Source organism: Amblyomma mixtum, chromosome 3, assembly GCF_055824585.1.
Source record: "Amblyomma mixtum isolate Tamu chromosome 3, ASM5582458v1, whole genome shotgun sequence".
In the NCBI taxonomy this organism is placed as follows: Eukaryota; Metazoa; Arthropoda; class Arachnida; order Ixodida; family Ixodidae; genus Amblyomma; species Amblyomma mixtum.
Window position 1 is genome coordinate 297388246 of NC_143014.1, and position 26856 is coordinate 297415101.

General features: G+C 42.6%; 1 protein-coding gene across 4 annotated transcripts in view; it reads left to right on the forward strand.

Annotated features, from left to right (window-relative positions):
* Positions 1-26856, forward strand: part of LOC149355318 (uncharacterized) — a 224897-nt gene that overhangs the window by 163046 nt on the left and 34995 nt on the right. For 2 of the 4 annotated variants that reach the window (XM_089583754.1, XM_089583753.1), the window contains one exon: positions 488-4045. The exons of 1 other annotated variant lie outside the window; for it this stretch is intronic. In XM_089583754.1, coding sequence (XP_089439880.1) covers positions 488-744 — 257 coding nt within the window. In that variant the 3' untranslated portion in view covers positions 745-4045. Of the gene's footprint in view, positions 1-487; positions 4046-26856 lie in introns of those variants that run through there. One more of the 4 variants, XM_089583755.1, reaches the window with a different exon arrangement.

A 26856-nucleotide genomic window follows, 5' to 3' on the forward strand; every position in this document is an offset into this window, starting at 1 on the left:
ATGGCGTTTAGGCAACTGGATTCGATTAAACATTTGTAGTCGGTCATTAATAATAGCCATATCAATTTCTAGAGTTTTGAAAACACGATTACCCTGATGCTATGGTCCAGCAAATTTTAGCTACATCGTGCCAAAATACACGCATTTTTGAAACGCATGCAGGCAAAGCAATCCCTCCAGTGCACATAACTACTCAAAATAGCCACACTTTTCGAGTTAAGGCGTCAAGGGTAATCTTGTGTTGAAAATTCTGAAAACTACAAATCTCTAATTGTAACCAGGCGCTTACTGTAACAGTTTAAGTCATCAGAATTTAGTTAAACGAACCTAACCTCGTTGAACTGCGGAAGTACGTGAGACAACAGCAGTGACGCTTGCTGACAGGTGCAGCGACAGCGTTCCAGCCATGTCACAATCGCGTTAACGATGTGCAATCTCTAAAGGGGTTATTTACGATGTATAACGTCTAAAGAGGTTATTTTTGCAGCAATACATGCAGTGTTTGGCTGGTTGTGGCAGGAAACGTCAAACGCGTCAACTCTGACCGCCGTACCAGCTGCACATTGCAAGTGCGTTCACCGCACAGGATGCTGGGAAGGTAAACGATCCGATCATGCAATACACCTTCGCCCTCACGCCTGCTCTCGGCGAGCACGGAAGGTGTCAATGGGAAAGCACTCAGTTGCACTCTCGCGGTGCTACTGCTCTGCTCCTCACTGCTCGTTGGTTCTGCTCCAGTTCTGACAACAGAATGTGCCATGAGTTTGAAATAAAATAAAATTTCAAACCAATATTTGAATGTTGCTTACTTTTTTGAGAAGATAACAAATGTTCACTGGCCTGTATTTCATGGGCTTCATACTAATCAAGTGTTGTTGGAAGTAAAACTTTGACATGGAACATGGCACTAAAAGTGCCTTAATCAGATACATTGCTTACCCTTGCACATACTGCAGCCAGCATTGCTTTAACACACACTGAGTAACAGTTATTTTTCGTGAAACCTCAAACAGCATTTCAATTTACTGACAATGCAGTTTTCAAGTAAGGTTGCATACATACCTTCTGAAATGGGCCAGGAAGTGCTGCTGCGTGAACAGCAAGGGCCACTCTTTCTGCACATCACAAGCTCGCTTGCCTTGGGTGTTGATAGTCACTTGAATCGCTGCATAGGCACGCATCAAGAGTTCTTGATATTTACTTCGGTCAAGTGGGTTTGATGCTCTCAGATGTGCTAGAGTTTCATGAGACAGGGAGTTCCATGGAATCGGTAATGACTGAAAATCTTCCAGTGATGGCTTTGACGACGACGTTGAAGGCTCTTCTGTAAACAACACTCAAATGCAATCAAGCTTGGCAAAGGAGTTGAAAAGTGGTAACAACAATAGAACTTACAGCAGCTGAGAAAATTATGAGGTCGTTTTCATTGCATAGCATTTACAGTCATTTAAACCTGTGCCCATATATGGGGTTTATGGGGTTTGAACATCCCAAATGGACTCAGGCTATGAGGGTTGCCATAGTGAAGGGCTCCAGAAATTTCGACCACCAGAAGTTCTCGTGAGGCACAAACATGGAGGCTAAAAATAAAGGTTGAACTTAAATTGAGGACAACGTGCAATGACATTGCACAGTACATAGGCCTCTATAATTTCACCTCCATAAAAATTCAACCACTGCAGCCGAGATCAAACCTGTCTTTCAGGTAAAAGCACTCAAGAGCCATATCCACTGAGCCACCACGGATTTTTGATCAAGTAACGTAGTCTTTAGCATGATGCATCATCATCAGCCTACCTACGCCCACTGCAGGGCAAAGGCCTCTCCCATGTCTCTCCAATTAACCCTCTCTTGTGCCATCTGGAGACACTTCATCCCCGCAAACTTCCTAATGTCATCCGCCCTCCTGACTAAGACGTCCCCTGCTATGCTTGCTCTTGTAGGGTTACACTTAATAAACGCAAGTTATCTTGCCTTCCCATCAGATGTCCTGTTCATGCTTATTATTTTTTTGTTTAGATTAAAGTATAATTAAATGGCATTTATTCTGAGATCCACTCTGCTTTCTTTCTGTCTCCTAACGTTTTCCTTTCCATAGCTTGCTGCATTGCTCTCAATATAAGTTCAACCTTTATTGTTAGCCTCCATGTTTCTTCCCCATAGGTGAGTACAGATATAGCTGTTATATACTTGTACACTGCCATACCTGTACTTGTAGACTGCCATTCATCACCTAAGAGCACCTGCCAAGTGCACTCCACCGCATTCTTAATCTCAGTTATTTTACTCTTGCAATCCAGGTCTGCAGTCATTACCTGTCCCATGTGGGTGTATTCCTTACGGCTCCAATCCTTGCCACAATTCTGCATATTAATTTTTATACCCACCATTCTGCTTTGCCTGTCTAGGTCATTGATCATGCTCTGTAATTCAACCCCCGAGTTTACTTGGTAAAGCGATGTCATCAGTAAATCGCAAATTACTAACGTATTGTCCATTACTCCTATACTAAGCTATTAATCTGGATCTCTGAATGTCATCTGTAAACATATGGTGAATGGTACCAGAGAGATTGTGTCACTCCCTGCCTCACACGCGTACTAATGATGTTCTGTCAATTTCTCTGTGAAAGAATGTGGTCGCTGTGCAACCGCTGTAGATTTTTTCAGTATGCCTCTCCTACACGCTGGTTCTCTGATGCCTGCATGACTGCTGAGGTTTTGACTGGGTCAAATGGTTTCTTGTTGATTAAATATAGGAGTTGGTTATATTTTACACTATTCTCTGTTGTCTGATTCATAGTGTTAATATGGTCCATTATAGAGTACCATTTACAAAAGCCAGCTTTGTCTTTTGGTTGACTTAGGTCTAAGATTGATCTAATTCCATTAGTGATGACCTTAGTCAAAACCTTGCAAACAGATAGTAGGCTGATTGGCCTGCAATTATTCAATTCCTTGATAGCCCCTTCCTTATGAAGTAAGGTGATATTAGTGTTCTTCTAAGATCTGATACCCTAAAGGTTGCGAGGCACTGCATATACAAGATGGGCAGTTTAGCAGGGTGGCAGCAGGATGTACAATTGGGCAAGTCTAAGTGTTTCACTTTGAACAAGATGGGTTACTCTGACCTATGCTTGCAAATTTAAACAAAAATGCTTTTAGCCAAGAGGGAGCAATACTATATGCATTTGTGTATTTTAACAGAACATAACCCTGAGAAATGTGTGTGTAGCTGAGTTAACCTTAATGTGGTGCAAATATTATTTTGAGCCATAATTGTGGTGGAGAGCTTCACATCATTTCTGACCACCTAAGGAACTTCAATGTCTATTGGCATCGCCCAATATACAGGTGGTTTTCTATTTTGCCCTTTTCAAATTTGACTGTGCTATGGCCAGGAACCAAACCTCTGACCTCATTCTCAGTAACAAAATGCTATAGCCACTGCACTGCCACGGCAAGTAATATATATTTTTACATTGGTAAACAAAAGAAAAATGACTTTTGCATAGGTATGTGACGTGTGAAGAAAAAAACTGCAAGACGGGGTTAGCAAAAACAATTTAATTTGTTAAAAGCCATAAATCAATGTGAATATAAAAATAAACGACAATATACTGTGTTTCATGCATCAGGTGCAACGCTGTCAAAGCTAGTGCTCTTGTTTGCACTGCATGCAACTGCGATAAAAAAGTACTGTGTTCCTCGTGGAACATGACGCATTTGTCATGAGCTCGGTCAAATGCGCTATTATTCCTGATGACATACGCTATCACTTTCTTCGTGCCTTTGAACACTCGGCCAGAAAACTAGCACGAATAACATGCCTCCCTGTATTTTCTCATGCAGACTTGCACCTCATGTATGAAATGGAGGATAGCAGCCACCCGAGAAGTGCATAGTGGTGGCAACATCAGTGCAGGTTTGAAGAAAAAAATATACTGTTCACACTGGAAATTTTGTAAGCCAACAGCTGCTGCTTATGAAAACTTCTTGTTGTGGGAGTTGGTAGCTGTTCAGTGCAAATATTTAAAGGTGCCATAAAACACAGACACACACACCCAAGAGAAGACAATGGGACGGAGTGCCACTCACAACTCACAACCACTCACACAGTTGTGAGTGGCGCTCCGTCCCATTGTCTTCTCTTGGGTGTGTTTTTTGATGCCTTTAAATATTTGTAATGAACAGCTGCTGCAGCAAGGACATGTGATTTGCTGCGTCCAACATAGTGGCAACAGAAATTAATAACATGTGAAGGATGTGGCTTCTCTACCTTTTGTAGCTGCTTTTGCTTTCCTGTGTCTTATGTCAAGCAGGTGCAGTCATTTGAAAAACACTAATAACAACAGCCACACCAAAATAATGTTGTGCTAGTACCAGTTTGGTTGACAGAAGTTGCTCCAGCTCTTTTTCAGATCATGACTACACTAGCATTTCTAGTTACATTCGGCCTGCCTTCCAGTCATTTCTGCAGCACTTCCATTTCTTCGAAATGGAAAAGGATACAGTCAAGTTTTCGATGACAATATATCAAACTATGGTGTCTTTCCTTTTTTTTCACCTTTAAATCTTTTCTAACGAGAGACGTCTAGGTCCAGAGAAAAGTATCCTGACTTTAGTGCTATGCTATAATTTTAGTGGTTTTGCTTGCACTGTTTGTTCACACGTACAGTAATAGACAAAAGAGTGTGGGTTGCAGATTCGTGGAAAAAAATGTATTCCTGCATGGTCAGGCAAAGCATGCCAATGAAAAGTACAGATGCATGATGACACATGCGTGCCCCATTCGCTGGAATGAATATCCGACTTTCTAGCGAGCTAATGCAGAAAACTGTTTTTAGGCCAATCTGCAACCTGCAAACTTTTGTCCATGACTGTACAACCATCACATGGGAGCCGTGGTGCCACAATACAGTAGCAGGACGGTTAATCAAAACTCATGGATCTTATCACCCAATATAACTACGTGCAGTGGCTACAATAATGCATAGAGCAATGCAATGCATCTTTAGCATGCAGCTTGTGTGCTTCAAGATTTATCAGTCACGAGAAGAGAATTATTAAAGCAGAACACTTTGTAGGCATATAGTCAAGCCACTATAGTCACACTTAACAGATGCAGCTCCCCGCAGGGGGGCGTCTGCAGCATGCAGACGTTGGTGAGTGGCGACACCACGGGGTTAATCCGAGCATCCGCAGGGACATCCCCGCAGGGGGATGATGGTGAACAATGCGTCACCACGGACCCGAGCATCCGCGCTTAGCCGTGCGTGGCATCGCCGTGTCCGGGGAAAACGGGATCCTGGTGGTTGAGCCAATGCCGAGCGTTGAGCCAATGTTGAGCCAACGCCTTGTTGAGCCAACGCCTTAAGGCCCCTCGGCGGAGGCAACACACCACTTTGGCCCCGGCTTCCTGTAGACGGCACCTCCGGCCTGACCCGACCGGGGGAAATCGGCAGTCGCCTTTTCCTATCCTCCCCTCTATCTTTCACTTTCCTATTTCCTTTCTTACGACTTTCCTGTATACCTCTCTTCTTCGGTTTTTCCTCTTTTTCCTGGCGGCGAGGGTTAACCGTGTGTGACTAACTACCCTGAGTTGAGTCATATTAGTTAAGGTGTACAGCTGGCGTGGGCAGGACTTTCTTTCAAGTTCCTGTCGCGTCCCCTTGTTGGGCTCCATGGTGGGTGGCTGGCACCATGACCGAAAAACCTTAAATTTTTATGGCTCCCCCCCTTTCGAAACCTGATCGCTCTCTCAAGAGAGGGCGGAACGAAGCAGAGAATTTTTTTCCAAAAAGAAACCAACATTTGCCAAATTCCATGTCATCCACCGTGAAGTGCAAGATAAACAGGCCAGAATTCTATCCCCCTTCATCGTATCGAAATGCTTAACAGAGGCTTTAGGCCCCGGCTACAAAGTATCAAAAATGGCCAGCGGCGATCTATTGCTGGAACTCCGAGATAATGTTCAACCTTCCAAACTCGCAAACATAGTGCGTATGGGGGAGACACCTGTCTCCATCACAGCACACCGATCCCTCAACACTGTCCGTGGCGTCATCTCAGAAAATGATTTTCTACATCTCACAGAGAAAGAAATGCTGGAAGGCCTTTCCGATCAAAACGTCATTGATGTGTACCGAATCAAAATCCGCAAAAACAACAAAGAAATAGATACCAAACACCTGGTCCTGACTTTCAACACATGCACATTGCCAGAAACTATCGACGTTGGATACTTCAAAGTAAATGTTAGACACTATATCCCTAACCCCTGAAGATGCTTTAACTGTCAGAGGTTTGGCCACGGCTCACAGAGTTGCCGCGGCTGCAAAACTTGACGAAATGTGCATCAAAAGACCACCATTCTGAGGAATGTGACGCAGCTCTACGCTGCGCTAACTGTGAAGGAGACCATGCTGCGTACTCCAGGGCATGTCCGTCCTGGAAGGAGAAAGAAATAATCACCATAAAAACAAAGGAAAATATATCATTTCGAGAAGCAAGAAAGCGATTCGCAGTCACGAACACTTTCTCTTCCACAGCGAAACCAAACTTTGCTGATGTGGTGCACAGGGGCGTAGCACCACGCAGCACTCCGGCACCTGCCGCAGCCACTTCCACGGCGCCTGTGGCAGGGCCATCCACGCCCCAGGCAGACAGCGAAGGCTGCTCTGCCAACCCCAAAGCAGGGAATGCCGGCCCATGGGCCAGCATCCCGCAGGACTTCCCCCCGTCGGGGGAGGCCTGAAACCTACACGCCCGCGGTTTCACCGCGGTCTTCCAGCACCTCTGATGAGGTGCACCCCCAGCCCGCCTGCTTTACAGTGGCTGAACAGCTTTCTTGAGCGAAAGAAGGATAGGGCCCTCATAACGGGCCCAGAAAATAAGTAAACACTTTATTGTTCCTACCCCAAACATAAACATGGCTTTTCTAGTTCAGTGGAACTGTAGAGGATTGTTGAGGAATTACAATGATATAACAGATATTTTATTTATTTATTTATTTATACAGAATACCCCTAAAGGCCCTCGAGAGGGTATTACATAGGGGGGGGGACAGGCAATTGAACAGAATAAAAAAAAACCCACAAATATAAAACAAACAACAAAAGCACAAATAAGACACACTGGATGAAATAAGTAAGCAAAAGAATCAAAAGAATGGCAGCGCGGCAAAGAACGAAGATTACTGCATTATTAAAATTATATAAACAGAACACTAATACAATGAATCTTTTTAGTAACAAACCCTGCAAAAAAGGAAGCCATGAACAAATAAAATAACAATGTATGCGAAGAGTTAAGCAGTAGTTATTGAAGATATAAGTTTAAAATATTTATCAGGATCAGTGGTGGTTGTGAAGGCAGAGTGTTCCAGTCAGATATTGTGCGTGGTAAGAATGAATGCGCATAGTTAAATGTCCTGCACGTGAAATGTCTAACTTTAAAGGGATGATCGCGGCGGTCAAAAATCGAAGTAGGCAAAGAAAAAAAGTCGTTATGAAGTGATGGATGATGATAAAGTTTATGAAAAAGTGACAGTTGTGCAATTTTACGGCGGAGACATAAATCCTGGAGACCTGCGCGTTTCTTTAAGGCTGTGACGCTGGTGTTACGTGAATAATCGGAGTAAATAAATCGAACGGCGCGGTTCTGCAATGATTCAATGTTATTTATTAGGTAAGATTGGTAAGGGTCCCAAATAGCCGAGGCATATTCAATTTTAGGTCGAATTAGAGTGGTATAGGCATGAGCACGGAGGTGAGGAGGAGCATGCTTTAGGTTATGTTTTAAGAGACCTAATGACCGATTAGCAGATGCAAGCATAAGGTTAATATGGTGGTTCTATGCTAAGTCTGAATGAAGGTGAAGTCCTAAGTACTTATACGTGGTGACTAGCTCGAGTGAGCTATTATTTAAGGAGTATGCTGTTTGAATTCGAGACATTCGGTTAGTAAAAGACATCAATTTAGTTTTTGAATGATTAAGCGTCAATGTTGCCTGTAGCTTTATGTCTACAGGAAACAAATCTTGGTCTACAACACATGAATATCCTGAAACATTATAAAACATTTAGACGAGATCGCGAGCAGGCAGATAGACTCTCAGGGGGCGTCGCGATTGTCGTTCAACGCGGCGTCCCTGCTCAAGAGATCAGACTCAAAACAAAGCTGTATATCTGTATATCTTCTGTATATCTTCCTCCACATATAACATTAACAGTCCGTGACCTACAGGAACTCATCAATGAACTGCCAGAACCATATCTTGTAGTCAGGGATTTTAACGCTCACTCCCCGTTTTGGGGCAGCGAACGCTGTGACGCTAGGGGTCAGATGATCGAAGATTTTATTCTTACAAATAATATGTCTTTTAAATACAGAAAAGGCCACGTACTGTTCGCCAACGTCTGGAAGAATGAGCTGTTTAGACTTGTCTTTTAGTTCACCATCTGTTTTTAATGATTTTAAATGGGATGTTTTAGACAACCCGTATGGGAGTGATCACCTACCAGTTTTTATTAGCCTATCATCCTCACCTGCCATCCTCCCAACTAAACCACGACGATGGAAGCTCCATTTAGCTGACTGGGCATTATTCAGCGAAAAAGCCAGTTTACAAAGCATTTGCGCAGAGACACTTAGCATAGACGAACTAAATGAAATTCTCACGAAACGTATCATCGATGCTGCACGCCTAGCTATTCCCCAGTCCACAGGAATGGTGCGCCAGAACCACAAGGCTTGGTGGACACAAGAATTTATGATAGCGAAAAAACATCAAAATAAAGCCTGGGGCGTTTTTCGAAGGTATCCAAGTCACGAGAATCTCATAAGTTTCAAAAAGGCAAAAGCTAAAGCCCGATATATACGTCGTAATGCTGCAAAAAACTTCTTGGCATAGTTACGTGTCCTCCATAAACAGCACAGTAACATAAAAAAAATGTGGGAACAGGTTAGAAAAATAAATGGCACCTACTCCCCATTCACAGTTCCTCTTCTAACAGACCCCTCTGTACAGACGAGCATTAAAGAACAAGCAGACATTATGGATCAACATTTCTTAACAGTTTCTAGTTCGTCACACTACACACAGTTATTCTTAGCATACAAAAACACAAATCGAAAAACAAAGGCTCCCTACGGCAGGCAGCACAAAGGAACCCTACAATAATTTGATTACACTTCAGGAAATTCAGAGAGTACTGTCTATAGGTAAACAAACTGCACCAGGTCCCGATGAAATTCATTATGCAATGCTGTCTCATCTATCTGGACCCTCTGTAGAAGTTCTGCTACAACTTTTTAACAAAATATGGGTGGAAGGAAAAATACCAGCAGCTTGGAAGAAAGCAATTATTGTTCCATTCCTAAAATCAGGAAAACCACCAACCTCCCCTGGCAGTTACAGGCCTATAACTCTTACAAGCTGTCTAGCCAAATCTTTTGAAAGTGTTCTCAATATTAGGCTAATGTTTATTTTAGAATCTCGTGAGCTTCTTGATGTCCACCAGTGTGGTTTTAGAAAAGCATGCTCCACAGTTGACCATCTCGTCCGCCTTGAAAACACGGTCCGAGAGGCGTTTATACACAGACAACACTGCCTTGCTGTCTTCTTCGATATGGAGAAGGCATATGACACAACATGGAGGTTTGGGATTCTTCGAGACTTGGCAGAGCTTGGCATCCGCGGGAGAATGCTAAAATGTTTAAGCGACTTTGTGTCGAACCGTTCGTTCTAAGTTCGTCTCGGTTCTACCCTCTCGAAGAATTTCATCCAGGAGAATGGTGTGCCTCAGGGATGCATTTTAAGTACTACATTGTTCATAGTAAAATGAATTCTTTATCCAAAATAATTCCACAGTCCATTATGTACTCAGTCTACGTCAATGACCTCCAGATTTCGTGCACATCATCTGGCTTATCAACTTGTGAGAGACAAATATAGCTTACCATAAACAAATTAGCAATCTGGGCTGACAGAAATGGCTTTAGGTTCCCCCGCAAAAAACAGTTGCCGTTCTTTTCTCACTCCAAAGAGGACTGCAGATTGATCCCACCCTCTGCTTAAATGGAGCCGTACTTCCAGTAAAACAAGAACACAAATTTTTAGGCCTAACTTTCGACAAAAAGCTCACGTTCCTTCCGCACATAACACCCTAAAAAAGAAAGCAACCCAATCCCTGAATATACTTAAAGTGCTGTCACGAAAACGCTGGGGTTCTGATAGGATGATAGGATGGGGTTCTGATAGGATAGGAGAACAATGCTTACCTGTGCTTATGTACTTAAAGTAAGGTCGTTGCCCAAGCATCTGTGTTGCCCCATAGTTACTAAATGCCCATCCAGAATACTCTTTACCAATAGACCACTCCTGCTCCGCTTCGAGAAAAATGTGAAAAAATAAACATACTAGACGCACTTCCCGATGTTGCACGGAGACCTGATCCGTTGCCACCTTTGGTACACGTTTCCTGATGTATGCAATTTTGCACTAACACACATTCACAAAAGACAAACCCCACAGGAATACATCCAGCAAGAGTTTTGTGCAGTACGAGAAAAATACAAGAATTATGCCGACTTCTACACGGACGGCTCTAAAACAGCACTATATGTAGGGAGTTCGATAGTACAAGGTAAATGGGAGAAAGTAGTCAGGCTGCCCCAGTGCGCTTCAATTTTCACAGCAGAATGCTTCGCCATTGCTGTAGCTGTAGATCACATAATGAAGCAAAACATAAAGAACAGTGTTATCTACACTGACTCCCTCAGCGTAATTACAGCAATAAACCCCAAGAATGCAGTCGAACACATAATAGGAAACATAATACACAATGCTCCCCGCAGAGAGGCGTCTGCAGCAGACGTTGCTGAGTGGTGACACCACGGGGTTAACCCGAACATCCGCAGGGACATCCCCGCAGGGGGATGATGGTGAACAATGCGTCACCACGGACCCGAGCATCCGCGCTTAGCCGTGCGTGGCATCGCTTGTCCGGGGAAAAGGGGATCCTGGTGGTTAAGCCAATGCCGAGTGTTTGGACCTTTAAGGCCCCTTGGCGGAGGCAACGCACCACTTTGGCCCCAGCTTCCTGTAGATGGCACCTCCGGCCTGACCCGACCGGGGGAAATCGGCAGTCGCCTTTTCCTGTTCTTCTCTCCATCTTTCACTGTCCTATCTCCTTTCTTACAACTTTCCTGTATCCTCCTCCCTTCTTGGTTTTTTCCTCTTTTTCCTGGCGGCGAGGGTTAACCGTGTGTGACCAACTACCCTGAGTTGAGTCATTAGTTAAGATGTACAGCTGGCGTGGGCAGGACTTGCTTTCAAGTTCCTGTCGCGTCCCCCTGTTGGGCTCCATGGTGGGTGGCTGGCACCATGACCGAAAAACCTCAATTTTTTATGGCTCCCTCCCTTTCAAAACCTGATCGCTCTCTCAAGAGAGGGCGGACCGAAGCAGACGACTTTTTTCAAAAAAGAAAAGCATCATTTCCAAAATTTCATGTCATCCATAGCAAAGTAGAAGAAACGCAAGCAAGGATAATATCCCCATTCCAGGTTTCAAAACGCTTGACGGATGCCTTAGGCCTTAGCTACAAGGTGTCAAAAATGGCCAGTCATCCCAGTCTCTGTGACCCCACATCGGTCTCTGAATACTGTACGAGGCGTCATCTCTGAAATAGATTTTGTCCACCTTTCTGAAAAGGAAATGCTCGAAGGACTTACTGACCAAGAAGTGATAGATGTCCACCGGATCAAGATCCGGAAGGATGGCAAAGAAGTGGACACCAAACACCTGATCTTGACATTTAACTTGAGCACATTACCCGAATCCATTGAAGTGGGCTACCTGAAAATAAATGTAAGACCGTATATTCCCAACCCACGCAGATGTTTCAACTGCCAGAGGTTTGGCCCCGGCTCACAGAGTTGTCGCGGCCGCAAAACTTGCGCAAAATGCTCTTCGAAGGACCACCAATCCGAAGAATGTGTTGCTAACCCACGGTGTGCAAACTGCGAGGGAGACCATGCTGCCTACTCCAGGGCTTGTCCGTCCTGGAAAAAAGAAAAGGAAATAATTACTCTCAAGACTACGCAAAACATTTCTTTCAAAGAAGCACGAAGGCAATACTCTCAAACAAACAAATTCTCCTTCACTGCAAAAACAAACTTCGCCGATGTGGTGCGTGGGCGCGGCGCACCACACCAGGCTTCGGCACCTGTCCAGGCCACACGTAGTGAGCCTGGGGCGGGCCATCCGCGCCGTCTGGTGGAGTAGCTCACGCTACTCCGCCTACCCCAAAGGAGGGGACGCAGACCCCCGGGTCGGCGGGCCCAAAGACCTCTTCCCACAGGTCGAGGTCTAACTCAAAAATCAATGTGCCTCCTGCACGGTCGTCCAGTGCCTCTACAGAGGCGATGGACACGACCCCGGGCAGCCCCTCGCCGTCCACGTCGGACGGACGGCGGAGCTCCCTGAATCGGTCAAAAAAAGACAGGCTCCGAGTCATGGGGCCATAAACAACTTGATCTAGTTTTTCAATCAGTACAAACACAAAACTAAGATGGCTTTCATAATACAATGGAACTGTAGAGGAATGTTGAGGAACTACAGTGATATAACTCATATTCTAGGGTCAGTGATGCCTCTGGCCCTATGTCTCCAGGAGACCAATCTTGGTCCACAACATTCAAATATCTTAAAACATTATACAACTTTTAGGCGTGATCGCGAACATGCAAATAGACTCTCGGGAGGCGTCGCAATCATCATCCAAAGCGGCGTCCCGGCTCAAGAAATCAAACTGAAAACAAAACTTGAGGCGGTTGCGGTTAGTGTCATCAGCTACAAAACCATAACAATATGTTCTGTATATCTTCCCCCACACATCACATTAACATGCCAAGATCTAGAAGGCCTGATCTGCCTGAACTGCCGGAGCCATTTCTGGTAGTTGGCGATTTTAACGCTCACTCTCCGTGTTGGGGAAGCGAACGCTGTGACTCTAGAGGCCAAACAATCGAAGATTTTATACTTTCGAATAATGTCTGTCTTATAAATACGGGAAAAGCCACATATTGCTGTCCAAGCTCAGCAAAAATGAGCTCGATTTAGCTTTCGCATCACCATTACTTTTTAACGATTTTGAATGGGATGTTTTAAATGACGCCATGGGCAGCGATCACTTGCCTACCATCATCAGGCTCTCATCGTCCACTCCAATCATCCCCACAAGGCCACGGCGCTGGAAAATTCAGCTCGCCTACTGGTCACTTTTTACAAAAAGTGCCACTCTGGAAAAAGAATTTTGTGACGACCTTAGCACAGATGAAATTAATGAGAAGTTTACTGAATGCATAATATCGGCCGCAAGACTCGCTATACCACAAACAACAGGACTTGCACAAAAGAAACACAAAGTGTGGTGGAGAAAAGAATGCACATTAGCAAAAAAAACAACAAAACAAAGCCTGGAGCGCTCTGCGTCGATATCCCACTGCAGAGAACCTACTTACCTTTAAGAAGGCAAAAGCCAGAGCGCGGCATGTGCGAAGAAATGCAGAGAAAACCTCTTGGCAGAAATATGTCTCCTCAATAAATAGTTCAATAACATCAAAGAAAATGTGGGAAAAAGTTCGTAAATTTACTGGTGATCATACCCCTTTCACACTTCCTCTCTTGACAGCACCCGGGACACAAACATCTTTAGAAGAACAGGCCAACATACTGGTCGAGCATTTTGCTGAGATCTCAAGCTCATCCAACTACACAAACTCATTTCAGAAACACAAAGCAATAGCTGAAAAATAATTTCCATCTGGACCAGGTGTTCATGAGGATTACAACCAGCCTCTCACACTACAAGAATTAAATAAGGTACTATCTTCTGGCAAAAACACGGCACCAGGACCAGACAACGTGCATTACGCTATGCTTGCACATCTCTCCGAGGCTGCTGTAGAGGCACTGTTAAAATTCTTTAATAAAATCTGGATGACTGGAAATATACCTGACAAGTGGAAAAAAGCAGTCATAATACCTTTTCTCAAACCCGGAGAACCACCAACAAGTCCTAGCAGTTACAGACTCGCCCTCACCAGCTACATTGCTAAATCTTTCGAAAGTGTAATAAACATTAGATTGACCTTCGTACTTGAATCTCGGCAACTATTAGATACACACCAATGTGGGTTTAAAAAAGCATGCTCGACCACAGATCACCTTGTCCGTCTAGAAAACACCATCCGGGAGGCGTTCATCCACAAGCAGCACTGTATTGGGGTCTTCTTCGACTTGGAGAAGGCCTATGATACTACGTGGAAGTTCGGCATCCTCCGTGACCTAGCAGAGCTAGGTATCCGCGGCAGGATGTTGAACTGCTTTGAACGACTTCCTGGCTAACTGCACATTCCGAGTCCGCCTAGGAGCAACTCTCTCCATGACTTTCACTCAAGAGAACGGCGTACCCCAGGGGTGCATTCTAAGCACGACACTCTTCATAGTAAAAATGAACTCTTTAGCTAAAATAATACCCAAGTCCATAATGTATTCAGTTTATGTAGATGACCTACAAATAGCATGCACGTCCTCCAGTATATCAACCTGTGAGAGACAAATACAAATCACACTAAATAAACTAGGTTCTTGGGCAGACAGAAATGGATTTAAATTTTCTCCTCAAAAAACAGTAGCTGTTCTTTTTTCATTGCGACCAGGCCTACAGGTCGATCCCAATCTATGCCTGAATCACACTGCGCTACCAATTAAACACAAACATAAATTTTTAGGCCTAACTTTCGACAAGAAACTCACATTTCTACCACACATTAACAAACAACCTTAAAAAGAAAGCTTCTCAAGCCCTCAATATCTTAAAAGTTCTCTCGCGGAAGTGGTGGGGGTCCGATAGAGCAAGCCTTTTACAAATATATCGCTCTCTGGTGCGCTCCAAGCTGAACTACGGGTGCATAGTATATGGTTCGGCAAGAGCATCCTACTTAAAAAGATTAGAGCCCATTCACATAATCTTGGTCTGCACCTATCATCTGGAGCATACAGAACATCACCAGTAGCCAGCCTATGCGTTGAAACTAATGAGCCCGCTCTTGAGGACCGAAGAATCGCACTAACATACACATACGTCTTAAAAATCCGTTCTCTTCCGAAACATCTCTGCCATCCAGTTGTCACCAAGTGCCCATGTAAAAGATTCTTCATCAACAAACCACATTCTATCAGACCATTACTATTGCGCTATGAAGACAAATGTGAAGAGCTAACAGTACTAGACTGCTTACCGAATATTGCACAAAGGAATGAATATTTGCCACCATGGTACAGCCTGCCTTCAGTATGTGACTTCACAATGACACATTTAGATAAAAAGCAAACGCCAAATGAGTACATATTACAGGAATTCTTTGCACTACAAGAAAAATATGACACCTACACTGAATTTTATACGGATGGCTGAAAAACAGAAAGTCACGTTGGAAGTGCAGTAATCCAAGGAAAAAATAAACAGATAATGCGACTACCAGACTGCGCATCGATTTTTACTGCTGAGTGTTATGCCATCTTTGTAGCTGTACATAAAATAGTAAGAGAGAATATCAAAAATAGCATCATTTACACCGATTCCCTGAGTATGCTTAAAGCACTGCACTCCAGAAATGCTGCTGAACCCATAATAGGAAACATCATACATAACATAGTTAAAATCACAAAACAAAATCATAACATTAAATTCTGCTGGGTTCCTAGCCATGTTGGAATTGTAGGTAATGAGAAAGCAGATGTATGCGCTGCACAAGCCCGGAATGGCCAAATAAAGCAAGTGAACATACCGCACAGGGATTGTTTAAAGTTTATATAGAGTAAACTCAAAAATAAGTGGCAGGCTGCATGGCAAGAGCACGTAAACAACTAACTACATTCTGTGAAGCCAATTCTAGGGGAATGGCAATCATGTAGGCATCAAGAACGTTTTACCGAAGTTATTTTATGTCGGCTCCGCATTGGACACACCCACCTCACGCACAGCTTTCTACTAACCAAACAAAACAAACCTCTCTGTGAAATGTGTGGTTCCGAATTCACAGTGAACCACATTTTAATTTCATGTCTCAAACTAGAAGAACTAAGAAAGAAATATTTCACAACATTTTACAGGGAAAGCATCCCATTACACCCCATGCTACTCTTAGGTGATCGAGCACTGGTTGACATTTCATGTATTTTTAGGTTTCTCAAGGAAGCCAACGTTTTAAACAAACTCTAAGTATTTTTAAAAAGCTTCATGTTTAACAAAAACTCCAACCTTGTGTTTGGCGCATCATAGCCTCAGTTGCTTTTGCGCCATTAAAATCAATATAACTAACTAACTAACTAACTAACTAATACACAATGCGATAAAAGCTCACACACGAGAACGTACAATAAAGTTCTGCTGGGTTCCTAGTCACGTGGGAATCAGCGGAAATGAGAAAGCTGATGCATGTGCCGCACTTGCCCGCAATCGTAAGATAAAACAAGTAGATATACCGCATAGGGACTGCATGAGGCTGGTTCAAAATAAACTTAGAGGGAAATGGCAAGCTTCATGGGACAACGAGGTTAACAACAAGCTGCACTTGGTAAAGCCCGTCTTGGGTGAATGGAAGACCTGCAGGGAGCAGGAACGCTTTATGGAAATAATTTTATGTCGTCTCAGCATTGGTCACACACACATTACAAATAATTTCTTACTAACGAAACAAGACAAACCACTCTGTGATAGATGTGGAGGCGAGCTCACAATAAATCATATTTTACTCTCATGTTCATACCTCGGAAAACTAAGGAAGAAACACTTTATTAAGTTTTATAAAGAATGCATTCTTTTACACCCTGCGTTGCTCTTAGGTGAAAATGCCATTGTTAACCCGTCTTGTGTTTTTAGCTTTTAAAAAGAAGCAGGTCTTCTTGAGAAACTGTAAATGTTAATCCACTGTTTCGCTTTTTATATAATACACTTCAGCCTTGTTCTCATCCTCGAGAAGAAGTCTGAGGTCTTTATTTGATTGGCGGGGAACCTCAATTTCCTTGCCCAGCCAAGGACCGCTGATGAGGTTACCCGGCCTCCTTAGAAGCTTTTACTTGTAGATAGTTCTAAAATTTCTTCTCTCTCTTATTACTCGGTACAAGAAACTTTATACTGTACACCATTCTTTCACTTAACAGCACAAATCTGCATAAAAGAAATATCCTCTACCTTGAGCTTGGCGCATGATAGCCTTAGCTGCTTATGCGCCATTAAACCCAACACAACACAAACATTAACAGATGCAGCTGATCACTTGACCCCATCGTTAGCCTAGACCGAACTTTATGCTCAGGCAAATAAATGCTTGATTCAAGTTTTAAATAACTGAAGCAAATCTAAATTCCTTCAGAATTGACATGCCTGTCATTTGTCTACATTAGGTTATAATTAGAATGCACATATGCACATTAGTCAGGTCAGACCTATAACTTTGCATCACTCTACTGATGCAGAAGGCCTGTCTGCTGTGTGATGCCAGTGCTTGCATGTTAAAAAATCCCAAATGGTTAAAATTAACTAGGAGCCCTGCACTATGGCATCTTCTTTAACCCATGTGCAGCTTCGGGATGACAAGCCATATCAGCCTGATGAATGTAAAGCACTGTGTCATAACACATTTCAATGCACACGAAATGTTGTTGCCAGCCTCATCTACGGCATGCTCTGAGTATCAGGGTTTGAAATTTATATTGGCCACAAGATAGGTGGTGCGTCTCCTTATGAATAGCGACGGAGTGTTCCATGCATTTTGGTGAGCATGTATCACGCATACCAATAGCCTAAACAATCAACAACGCATTTAATGTACTGAAAGCATCGTACCTGCACTGGAAGCATCTGCAGTGGAAAAACTGGAGCCAAGTACGAATGTGCAGCCCAAACTGCCACCAAAGTTCTCTTGCATGAACTTAAAGCATTCCTCATCAACCTCTGTGCCGTCTTCAAGAAATACCTAGGGCAGAGAAGACATTCTAGAATGTGAATTTTTAAAGCAAGGACCATTTTAGTCTAGCAAGCTATAAACAATCGCCTCGAGGGTCCAGGAAAGATGTAGGTCTTAAAATTGAAAATGTTTAATACAATAACGTAATGAAATTAGATGTGGATATGTATTACTTCCTTCTCTTTTCAAAAATACAATTAAGTTCAGTATATCTCAATCAGTACTCATATCATGGAAAAACAACTGAAGCCTAACTAGGTAATTTTTTTACGGTTCAATTTCGCTCAACAGTTCTTGGTTCCGACTGGAATGCAGCTGTAGCCAAATACCTGCCATGCGGAGCTATACAAAGGTTCTGAGTATCCAGCAGTAGACAAACAGCTAATATTTGCTGGGCAAAACTGCGTGCCATGGCATGTACACAGGATTTCATCAAAGTTTAGCAATCTCTCTTCACTAGCCTCGAGTGAGCCGAAGAAAACGGTTGTTTTCTCCGCACCTCAGAAGCTTCAGCACCAGTGTAGTAAGCATGTCAGCCGAGATCAGCAAGGCAACGAAGGTTCTACAATCAACCATCAGAATCGCTTCGGGGATTGCACAGAAGGTATAGTGTACTCAATCCCCTTGAAAGGTGGATATGTTTACATTGGTCAAACTGGCAGGTATGCAGGTGAGAGGTTAAAATAGCATGTGAACAAAGTTGTGAGGGGCAATTTGGTTTGGTTTGGTTTATGGGGTTTAACGTCCCAAAGCGACTAAGGCTATGAGAGACGCCGTAGTGGAGGGCTCCGGAAATTTCGACCACCTGGGGTTCTTTAACGTGCACTGACATCGCACAGTACACGGGCCTCTAGAATTTCTCCTCCAAAGAAATTCCAGCCGCCGCGGCCGGGATCGAACCCGCGTCTTTCGGGTCAGCAGCCGAGCACCATAACCGCTGAGCCACCGCGGCGGCCTGAGGGGCAATTTAATAATTCGCTGTCGCGATTGCTATCATCTGCCAAATCCTGAACGCTGCTTGCCAGGATTCATGCGCTGCATTGTGCTAGACAGACAGGGAAAAGTTGGTGCGCGAGATAATAGAGGCCACAGAAACTACAATCATTGTGGTAGCACACCTTCTCTATTGCTCACTAAGAAAGAGTTCGTGCTGTTAAATGCTTCATAATCAATTTTTGTTTTGATTTCAACACATCCAGTTGTGAATGTGACTAGGTATCCTTTGTGCATTGTTTTTTTAGGGCACAATGTATATATTTTGATTTGCTTTCCAATAAACGTTGCTGAAAGGCAGCGCTGGTCTTGTCTTGTCTGTGCTGTTTTGTCATGATGAATTACCTACAAGCCCGTCCACCCATCTTAGCAAAGGTCAAATTAGACCTTGAGACCTGGTAGGTAGGTACTTAAAGTATATTGAACCAGAATATTCCATTTTTGAAAAATTGAAATTTTCGCATCTTTTTCATCATGTTAATGACAGCGTCTAAAGTTAAAGTATAGCAAGAGTAGATGAAAAAATTACGATACTATTTGACAACTCCTGAAACTACCATTAAAACAAGTCATGTGCCAAACAGACAAGCCTCTAAAGTGACCAACAAGATATGAAACAAGACTGAAACTAAGCTACATAGGGGAAAATTACAGAACAGCCTTACAATAAAATATGTCACACTGATGCATTGTTAATGTAGAGCCTACACTTATATAATAATAAAGCCTGCAAATCTTTCATGTCGTTGTTACTTTTTTTTTGTAATACCCTGCATTTTAACCCCTGCCTGAAACACACCATCAGTTGTTGCTATGGGCTCCAGTATTTTCTAAAACCACTTTCCCAGTGTGAAACCAATGTTCCTAAAGCCCATCAATTGCATAACTTCATAAGTGTGGGTGCCGTATTTTATATAGCACAAAATATAGAGAGGGAATTACTATACGTCACCAATCCCATGTCCCAGAAAGAGGTTGCATGCCAAGCAGATCAGGAGTTCTGTAGGCAACAGGCTAAAGGAATGCCCCATGAACTTGCTCCAGGGGCATATTGGAACTCACTAACACATTATTAGAAGGCACATCCCAAGACTGAAGAGAGAGAGAGGAAACGTTATTGTTCTGAGACTCAACAGGGAAGCAAGCTAGACTATTAATTCAAACATGCTCAATGCAGATTAGCCCACATTCTAGTTTAAAAACTTGCTTCAAGCTGATCTACAGAAGTAGAAAAAATGATGTGCATCAAAATTTAATATGGCTACCTTCACATGTCAGCAAGTCTAGATCTTTTAGTTCTGGTACATAACACCTAATGCAACCAAATTTCAAGGAAGGTCATTAAAACCACCCACATGTGAACTGAGACAATGCTTACTCTCAGTAATTTTAACTTGAACGGGACTGAAATTATGTTCAAACTCAGAACCTTCTATACACACTTATTTATTTATTTATTTATTTAGGACATACTGCAGGCCCAGTGAAGGGCCCTGGCAGGAGGGGCACAATAAACACAATACAAAAAGCACAAAACAAAAAGTACAAGGCAAAAATAAAAAAAATCAATGAACGGCCTGTTCAATGGCATCAATGTCAACTGTTGATGATGGTGGCAACTGATTCCACTCGTTAATGGTGCGGGGAAAAAAAGAGAATTTGAATATGTTAGTTCTGGCAAAGTAAGGTTTTAACGATTCAGTGTGCCTGTTTCTGGTTGACCTGGACGTTATCGGTTGGAGATACAAATCGGGGGCCATTGACAGTTTGTTAGTTTTCAATAGAAAGAGAAATCTTAACCTTAGTATTCTACGCCGAGTTTCAAGGGACTGTATATTATCTTTAAGCAACAGAGCAGATGGTGAGTCAGTGGTGCGATATTTAGAAAATATAAACCGAACTGCTTTGCGCTGAATTCTTTCAAGGGAATTAATGTTAGTCTTTGTGTGAGGATCCCAAACAGTGCATGCATACTCAAGTTTTGGTCTAATCATGGTGTAATATGCCAATTGCTTAACGTTAGGGGGAGCTTGTTTTAACTTGTGCCTAAGAAAACAGAGATTGCGAAACGAAGAAGAGCATACGGTTTCAATATGTTTATTCCAACTAAGATTATTCGTTAGTGTTACTCCTAGGTACTTGCATTCTTTGACTTGTGAAAGGTGCCGAGTGGGAAGATTATATGAAAAGGAATGACTGTTTCTTTTATTAGTGATCCGCATAAATACTGTCTTGTCAGTGTTTAGTTCCATCCCCATTTAACGCACCATTCACTAACATTCTGTAGGTTATGATTAAGTAAAATTTGGTCTTTAACTTCATTAAACAAAACACAATCGTCGGCAAACAACCTAATTTGAACAGGATGAGAGATGATGTCTGTAATGTCATTAATATAGATTAGAAACAGTAATGGCCCAAGGACACTGCCCTGCGGGACACCAGAAGTGACTGGAAGTTTGTTAGAACAATGACCATCGATACTAACATATTGAAATCGGTTAGATAAATAAGCCGCAACCCAATTAACAATAAAAGAAGGAAGACCTATAGTTTCAAGTTTATGGATAAGTTTATTGTGCGGAACTAAATCAAAAGCTTTCTTAAAATCTAGAAATTACATCTATTTGGCCGGAATTGTCCAGAACTTGAGCGAAATTGTGAATTACGGATGTAAGTTGGGTGACCGTAGAAAAGCCTTTGCGAAAACCATGCTGGAAAGCCGATGATAATTTGTTGTTGTCATCGAGAAATGTTTTAATGTAATTGGCTACGATATGTTCAAGAAGTTTGCAGCATGAAGAGGTCAACGATATGGGACGGTAATTATTAAACAATGCGGCATCACCTGTTTTGTGTATGGGAACGACACGGGCCACCCTCCAATCGGGTGGTAGACTTGAAGACAAAAGAGAAGCACGAAAGATGATAGCAAGAAAGTGCGAAACCATCTCAGCATAACGATGTAAAAATGAATTAGGTATTTCGTCAGGCCCAGGAGTTGCTTTTGTTTTAAGATTCAAAAGCATTGCAAAAATACCAGGTTGAGATACGAGATCGTGCACAGGCTGGGAAAAAGAATCACGAGTTGTGAAATTATTTGCAGGTTGGGAAAACACACTGTGAAAATATGAATTGAACCTGTCAGCAATATCTTTTTTGGTGAGCAACGTGCCCTCATGCATCATCGCAGGCAGGGATTTTTTTTCTTTGCTTAAAAAATTCCAAAATTTCTGAGGAGCGTTACAAATAAAATTCGGCAAAATGTTTTGAAAGTAATGTCGCTTAGCAGCCGCAACAGCTTTGGTCAAAGAAGCCTGCTTCATTTGAATGATGTTGTGAGGGACACGGGCTCTTCTTAAGCGTTTAAGTTTTCTTTTGAGATGCAAGATTTCTCGCGTAATCCAGGGATTAGATTTGCCACTTTTTTAGCTCTTGATGGAATAAATTGGTTGATACAATATGTGCATATGTCTTTAAACTTGGTCCAGAGATCAGATGTGTCAGTTCTGACAAAGGTGCTGAGACACAGATCTAAACAATCTAATACACTCTCATCCCTGGCACGCGAGAAATCTTTTACAAGCACGGTTTTACGGCACATTTATCAGCGACGAAATCGCAAGTGAAATACACCAACTCATGATCAGATAGTCCTTGATGGATCGAAACAGAAAACATTTCAAAAGAGCGGTTCACAAAAATCAAGTCAAGAATGGAAGCAGATGAGCCTTGAATACGTGTAGGTTGTCCGACTACCTGTTTCAAATTGTGACACAGCATAATATCAAATAAGTGTTCAGCATTTGCGCAATGTCGTGAATTAGATGAGGCCAACTCCCAATTAGTGTTAGGTAAGTTAAAATCACCGACAAGAACTACGTTTTTATGTTTGAATGACGACATGTGTTCCGACAAATCGCGTAGAAACTGAGGAGGGGAATCTGGAGCTCGGTAAACAGCAAATAGAAAAATGGAACGGCCCCTAAAAGATAGCTTTAGGGAAATGCTTTCATGGTCATCAATTTGCCGAGTTAAAGTCGCATGAATATTGTTTTTAACCAAAACCGCCACTCCACCACCTCTTGATAATCTGTCACGCCGATAGATTTGATAAGTTGGAGGGAAAACGTCTTTGTTATCTATTTCATCGCGAAGCCATGTCTCCGTAATGATGACGATATGTGGATTGTACCCAAGAAGAAGTGCCTCAAGCTGTTCGCTTTTGTTGATTATACTCCGCACATTAATGTTTATAAGTCTTAATTCCTTCTTGATCCGCGTACTACGTCATTCACTTTTTCGTGTGTTCCGCGATGGCAGTTTCACCCTTGTGCTAGTGGTATCATCCCACGAAAACATCTGGCCAGCAACGAGCACCTTATCATTGATTAAGGTCACCTTCATTTTCTTGTCTCTCTCAGTTTTAGTACTATCCCATAATAGTTTTCGTTTCCTGAGGGTTTCCTTTGAGTAGTCATTCTGAATAGATACTTTTTTTCCTTTGAGCTTGTGAGCGTTTTTAAGGACTTTTTGCTTTTCATTGTAATCCTGAAAAAATATGATCACAGGCCTGTTGACAGTGTTCTTTCCTAAACGATGAATTCTACCGACAGAAGTACAATGGACATCAAGAAGTGTGAGAAAATTTCAGTCAGAACCTTCTGTTTTAGATCAGATTCTGTCTCATCTGGTTCCTCGCTTACACCAAAAACGACTAAATTGGAACGTCTACTGTAATCTTCCATATAGACCAGTTTCGACTGCAAGGCGTGAATTGTGCGTTCCATATTATCAATACGTTCTGTAATTGTTTTTCAAAGTCCGCAAAGCGAGAGTTTAAGTCAGATATTGTTTTTTCCAAATCTCCTTGTGTTCTGAGGGCTACAATCTCTGCTGTTAACTTGGAATAAGCTGTAAGCAACTGCTTTAATAGTTCTGTACTGTCCTCATTTGAATTATCAGGCCCAGGGTTACATTCAATGTCACCACATAAAAGCAGCGCGCAAACACAAAACACGTCTTGGGCAATGATAACACAGCGTTGTGGGCACGGCAGGACCAAAAGACCGCGGCAATCACTTCTAATTGTAGTAGAATAACAACCAACCTGTGCAAAGCAGAACAACGAAGCGTAAGGCAACATGCCTATGTGCGGTCCGCTGTGCCGACTGAAGTTGAAGCCTGGCTGTCGGTCTTTTAAACGAAGGTCCGGGCAGGTTACATGGAACGGGGGCGGTGCTTGAAGAAGGTAATCATTCTGCCAGGAAATCAAATCTCCCGCATCTGTTGTCAAATATTCTTGAAGGCACGTGTCGACTGTAGCGGTATCCTGATGAAGAAGCAGTTTGGACGGACCGAGCAGAAAAACCTGTGCAAAGCAGAACAACGAAGCGTAAGGCAACATGCCTATGTGCGGTCCGCTGTGCCCACTGAAGTTGAAGCCTGGCTGTCGGTCTTTTAAACGAAGGTCCGGGCAGGTCACATGGAACGGGGGCGGTGCTTGAAGAAGGTAATCATTCCGCCAGGAAATCAAATCTCCCGCATCTGTTGTCAAATATTCTTGAAGGCACGTGTCGACTGTAGCGGTGAGCAGAAAAACCTGTGCAAAGCAGAACAACGAAGCGTAAGGCAACATGCCTATGTGCGGTCCGCTGTGCCCACTCTTGCTGAGGGAAGAAAATATATCAGTTCAGATAACCAAAAAGACACATGAAAGTGGCAGGCCCAGTGATAAGTGCCAGTGCACTCTCAGTAGTCCCATGCAAAACGGAACTTCCCTAATGTAATCAAACAAGATATCCACAAAATGCATCTACATTTCTCACTGTGTTGCTTGCAATGCAAATTTCTGTTCTTGTTTGGCCACATTTTGGATGTGCGAATAAGAAACACCACACTTCATACGCTTTTTTCTCGTCTTTTATCTGCTATGATTTAAGCTGTATGCTTGAGCAAAAGTAGGCAAACTTTAACTTGCCTTGAGATTGCTGCTTGGGACGCCAGAGCATATGCCTTCCTTTGTGGCCTTCTCCTTCATATCTTCAAAGCTCTCAACGGCCACAAGTTTCTTAATTTTGTGATCTTGGCTCCAGACTTTAACTAACATCTGCCAAAGAAAAGAACAATATGATGTTACACCTGCAGAACCATAATTGTCGAAAACATGGCGGTGTGCGCTTTGTGCATCAGAAGAATTACACTACCAAAAATGTTCAGACAGTGCTGTCATATATAAAGGGGCATATAAAGGAGATACATTTGGCGGCTCTGCTACATGCTAAAATAAACTTATTACCACTTGTTTTGAACATGTTTAACACAATTCAAATGTGTACTCATTAAATTTTTCTGCTTCTGGCGAGAACAGTGGTAGAGGCTGTCATCGAAACTTGAGTGTATAGTGCGCCAAACACAAAACAATTGAGCACTTGGAAATTCTCAAGTGGCAATAAATCAGTAACACAAAAGTGGCAACCCTCATTCATTAATTTTAATTAATGAGATGGAACCAGATTAAACTATTTGGTTCATATTTATTTATTTATCTCAAGTTTCCTCGGGGCTCATGCAGAGGCAGTGAGAGGGGAGTGAGCGGTTGCAAAGTGATACACAAGAACAATGCTGAACAGGTTTTCCCAGTAATCATAAACGCGTGTATAGTCGGATACAACTTAAGAAGGCAGCGGCTTTTCCCTGTCAAAGAACCCCCTGCCAGCCAATGTCCTACTATCCTGACAATGCAGGGAGTGGCAGATGAAAGGGGATAGTCCGGGGCATCCATAGTCCAGGCTGGACCCCATTGTGGCACCGCTCCCTGCATTGTCACCCTAGCAGGGTCATGTGAATCGGCCGACGCCATTGGCTGGAGGGGGGTTCTTTGAAGGGGAAAAGCTGCTGCCTTCTTAAGTTGTGCCCGACTATAGATTAAAATTAAATGTTATGTAAGTTGGAGACATTACTCCAACATTAAAAATTAACATATAACGTTATAAGTTACATAGGAAACGTTACTTTCACATTCTAAACAAACGTTGTTTTAATATAATCTAAATTTTATTATAATGTTAGAGTCGCAACTATAAAACAACATTGCCAATATATTTCGAGCACAGATTTGCAGACATTTTCTCACTGTTCTTAGAGTAAAGATGGTTTTCAACTAACAGTACCTTGTAACCAGATTACTTGAAGAGCCCCATTATTTTGTCACAAAACTTTAGTTATTACCCATTCCCCACTGTAACTCATGGGACATCCCGCAGTAGCGAGTATATAAGCTGGGCGCCATGATATCCGTTTGCAGGCGAGTGAATACGAGTTGCTGTGCTGTAGTGTAGTGGAGAAGGTGTCACTCTTGCTGTTGGTTCTTGCAAAGTGTTGTAAGTTGTGTGCGGTCACCACTGGCAGGCCTGCATGCTTGTGCGGGGCTGCTTCACCATTTTCGAGAATGTTGCATTTATGTTCTTTACATGTTTCATGAATGTTTGGGAAAGGTTATTCGAACATTTATATGTAACATTACAAAAACATTAGAAACAAAGGACATTAAGGACATTGAAATAACATTTGAGCGTAACAAAAATGTAACATTATCGCAATGTTTCGGTGCTACCTGGGACAGGATTAAGAGGAAAATGGAATACACATCACACCTTGCTATAAAAAAATACGCAATGTACAATGAAGGTACTAGGGTGAGAAATAAAACAATACAAGCCACAGTATCACAAGGTTAAAGTTGTTTAGTAATCGCAAGAGCAGCAACCAGTGACTATGCAACTGGCAAGAGCAATGCATAAACGGTACCAAGTACAATAAAAAT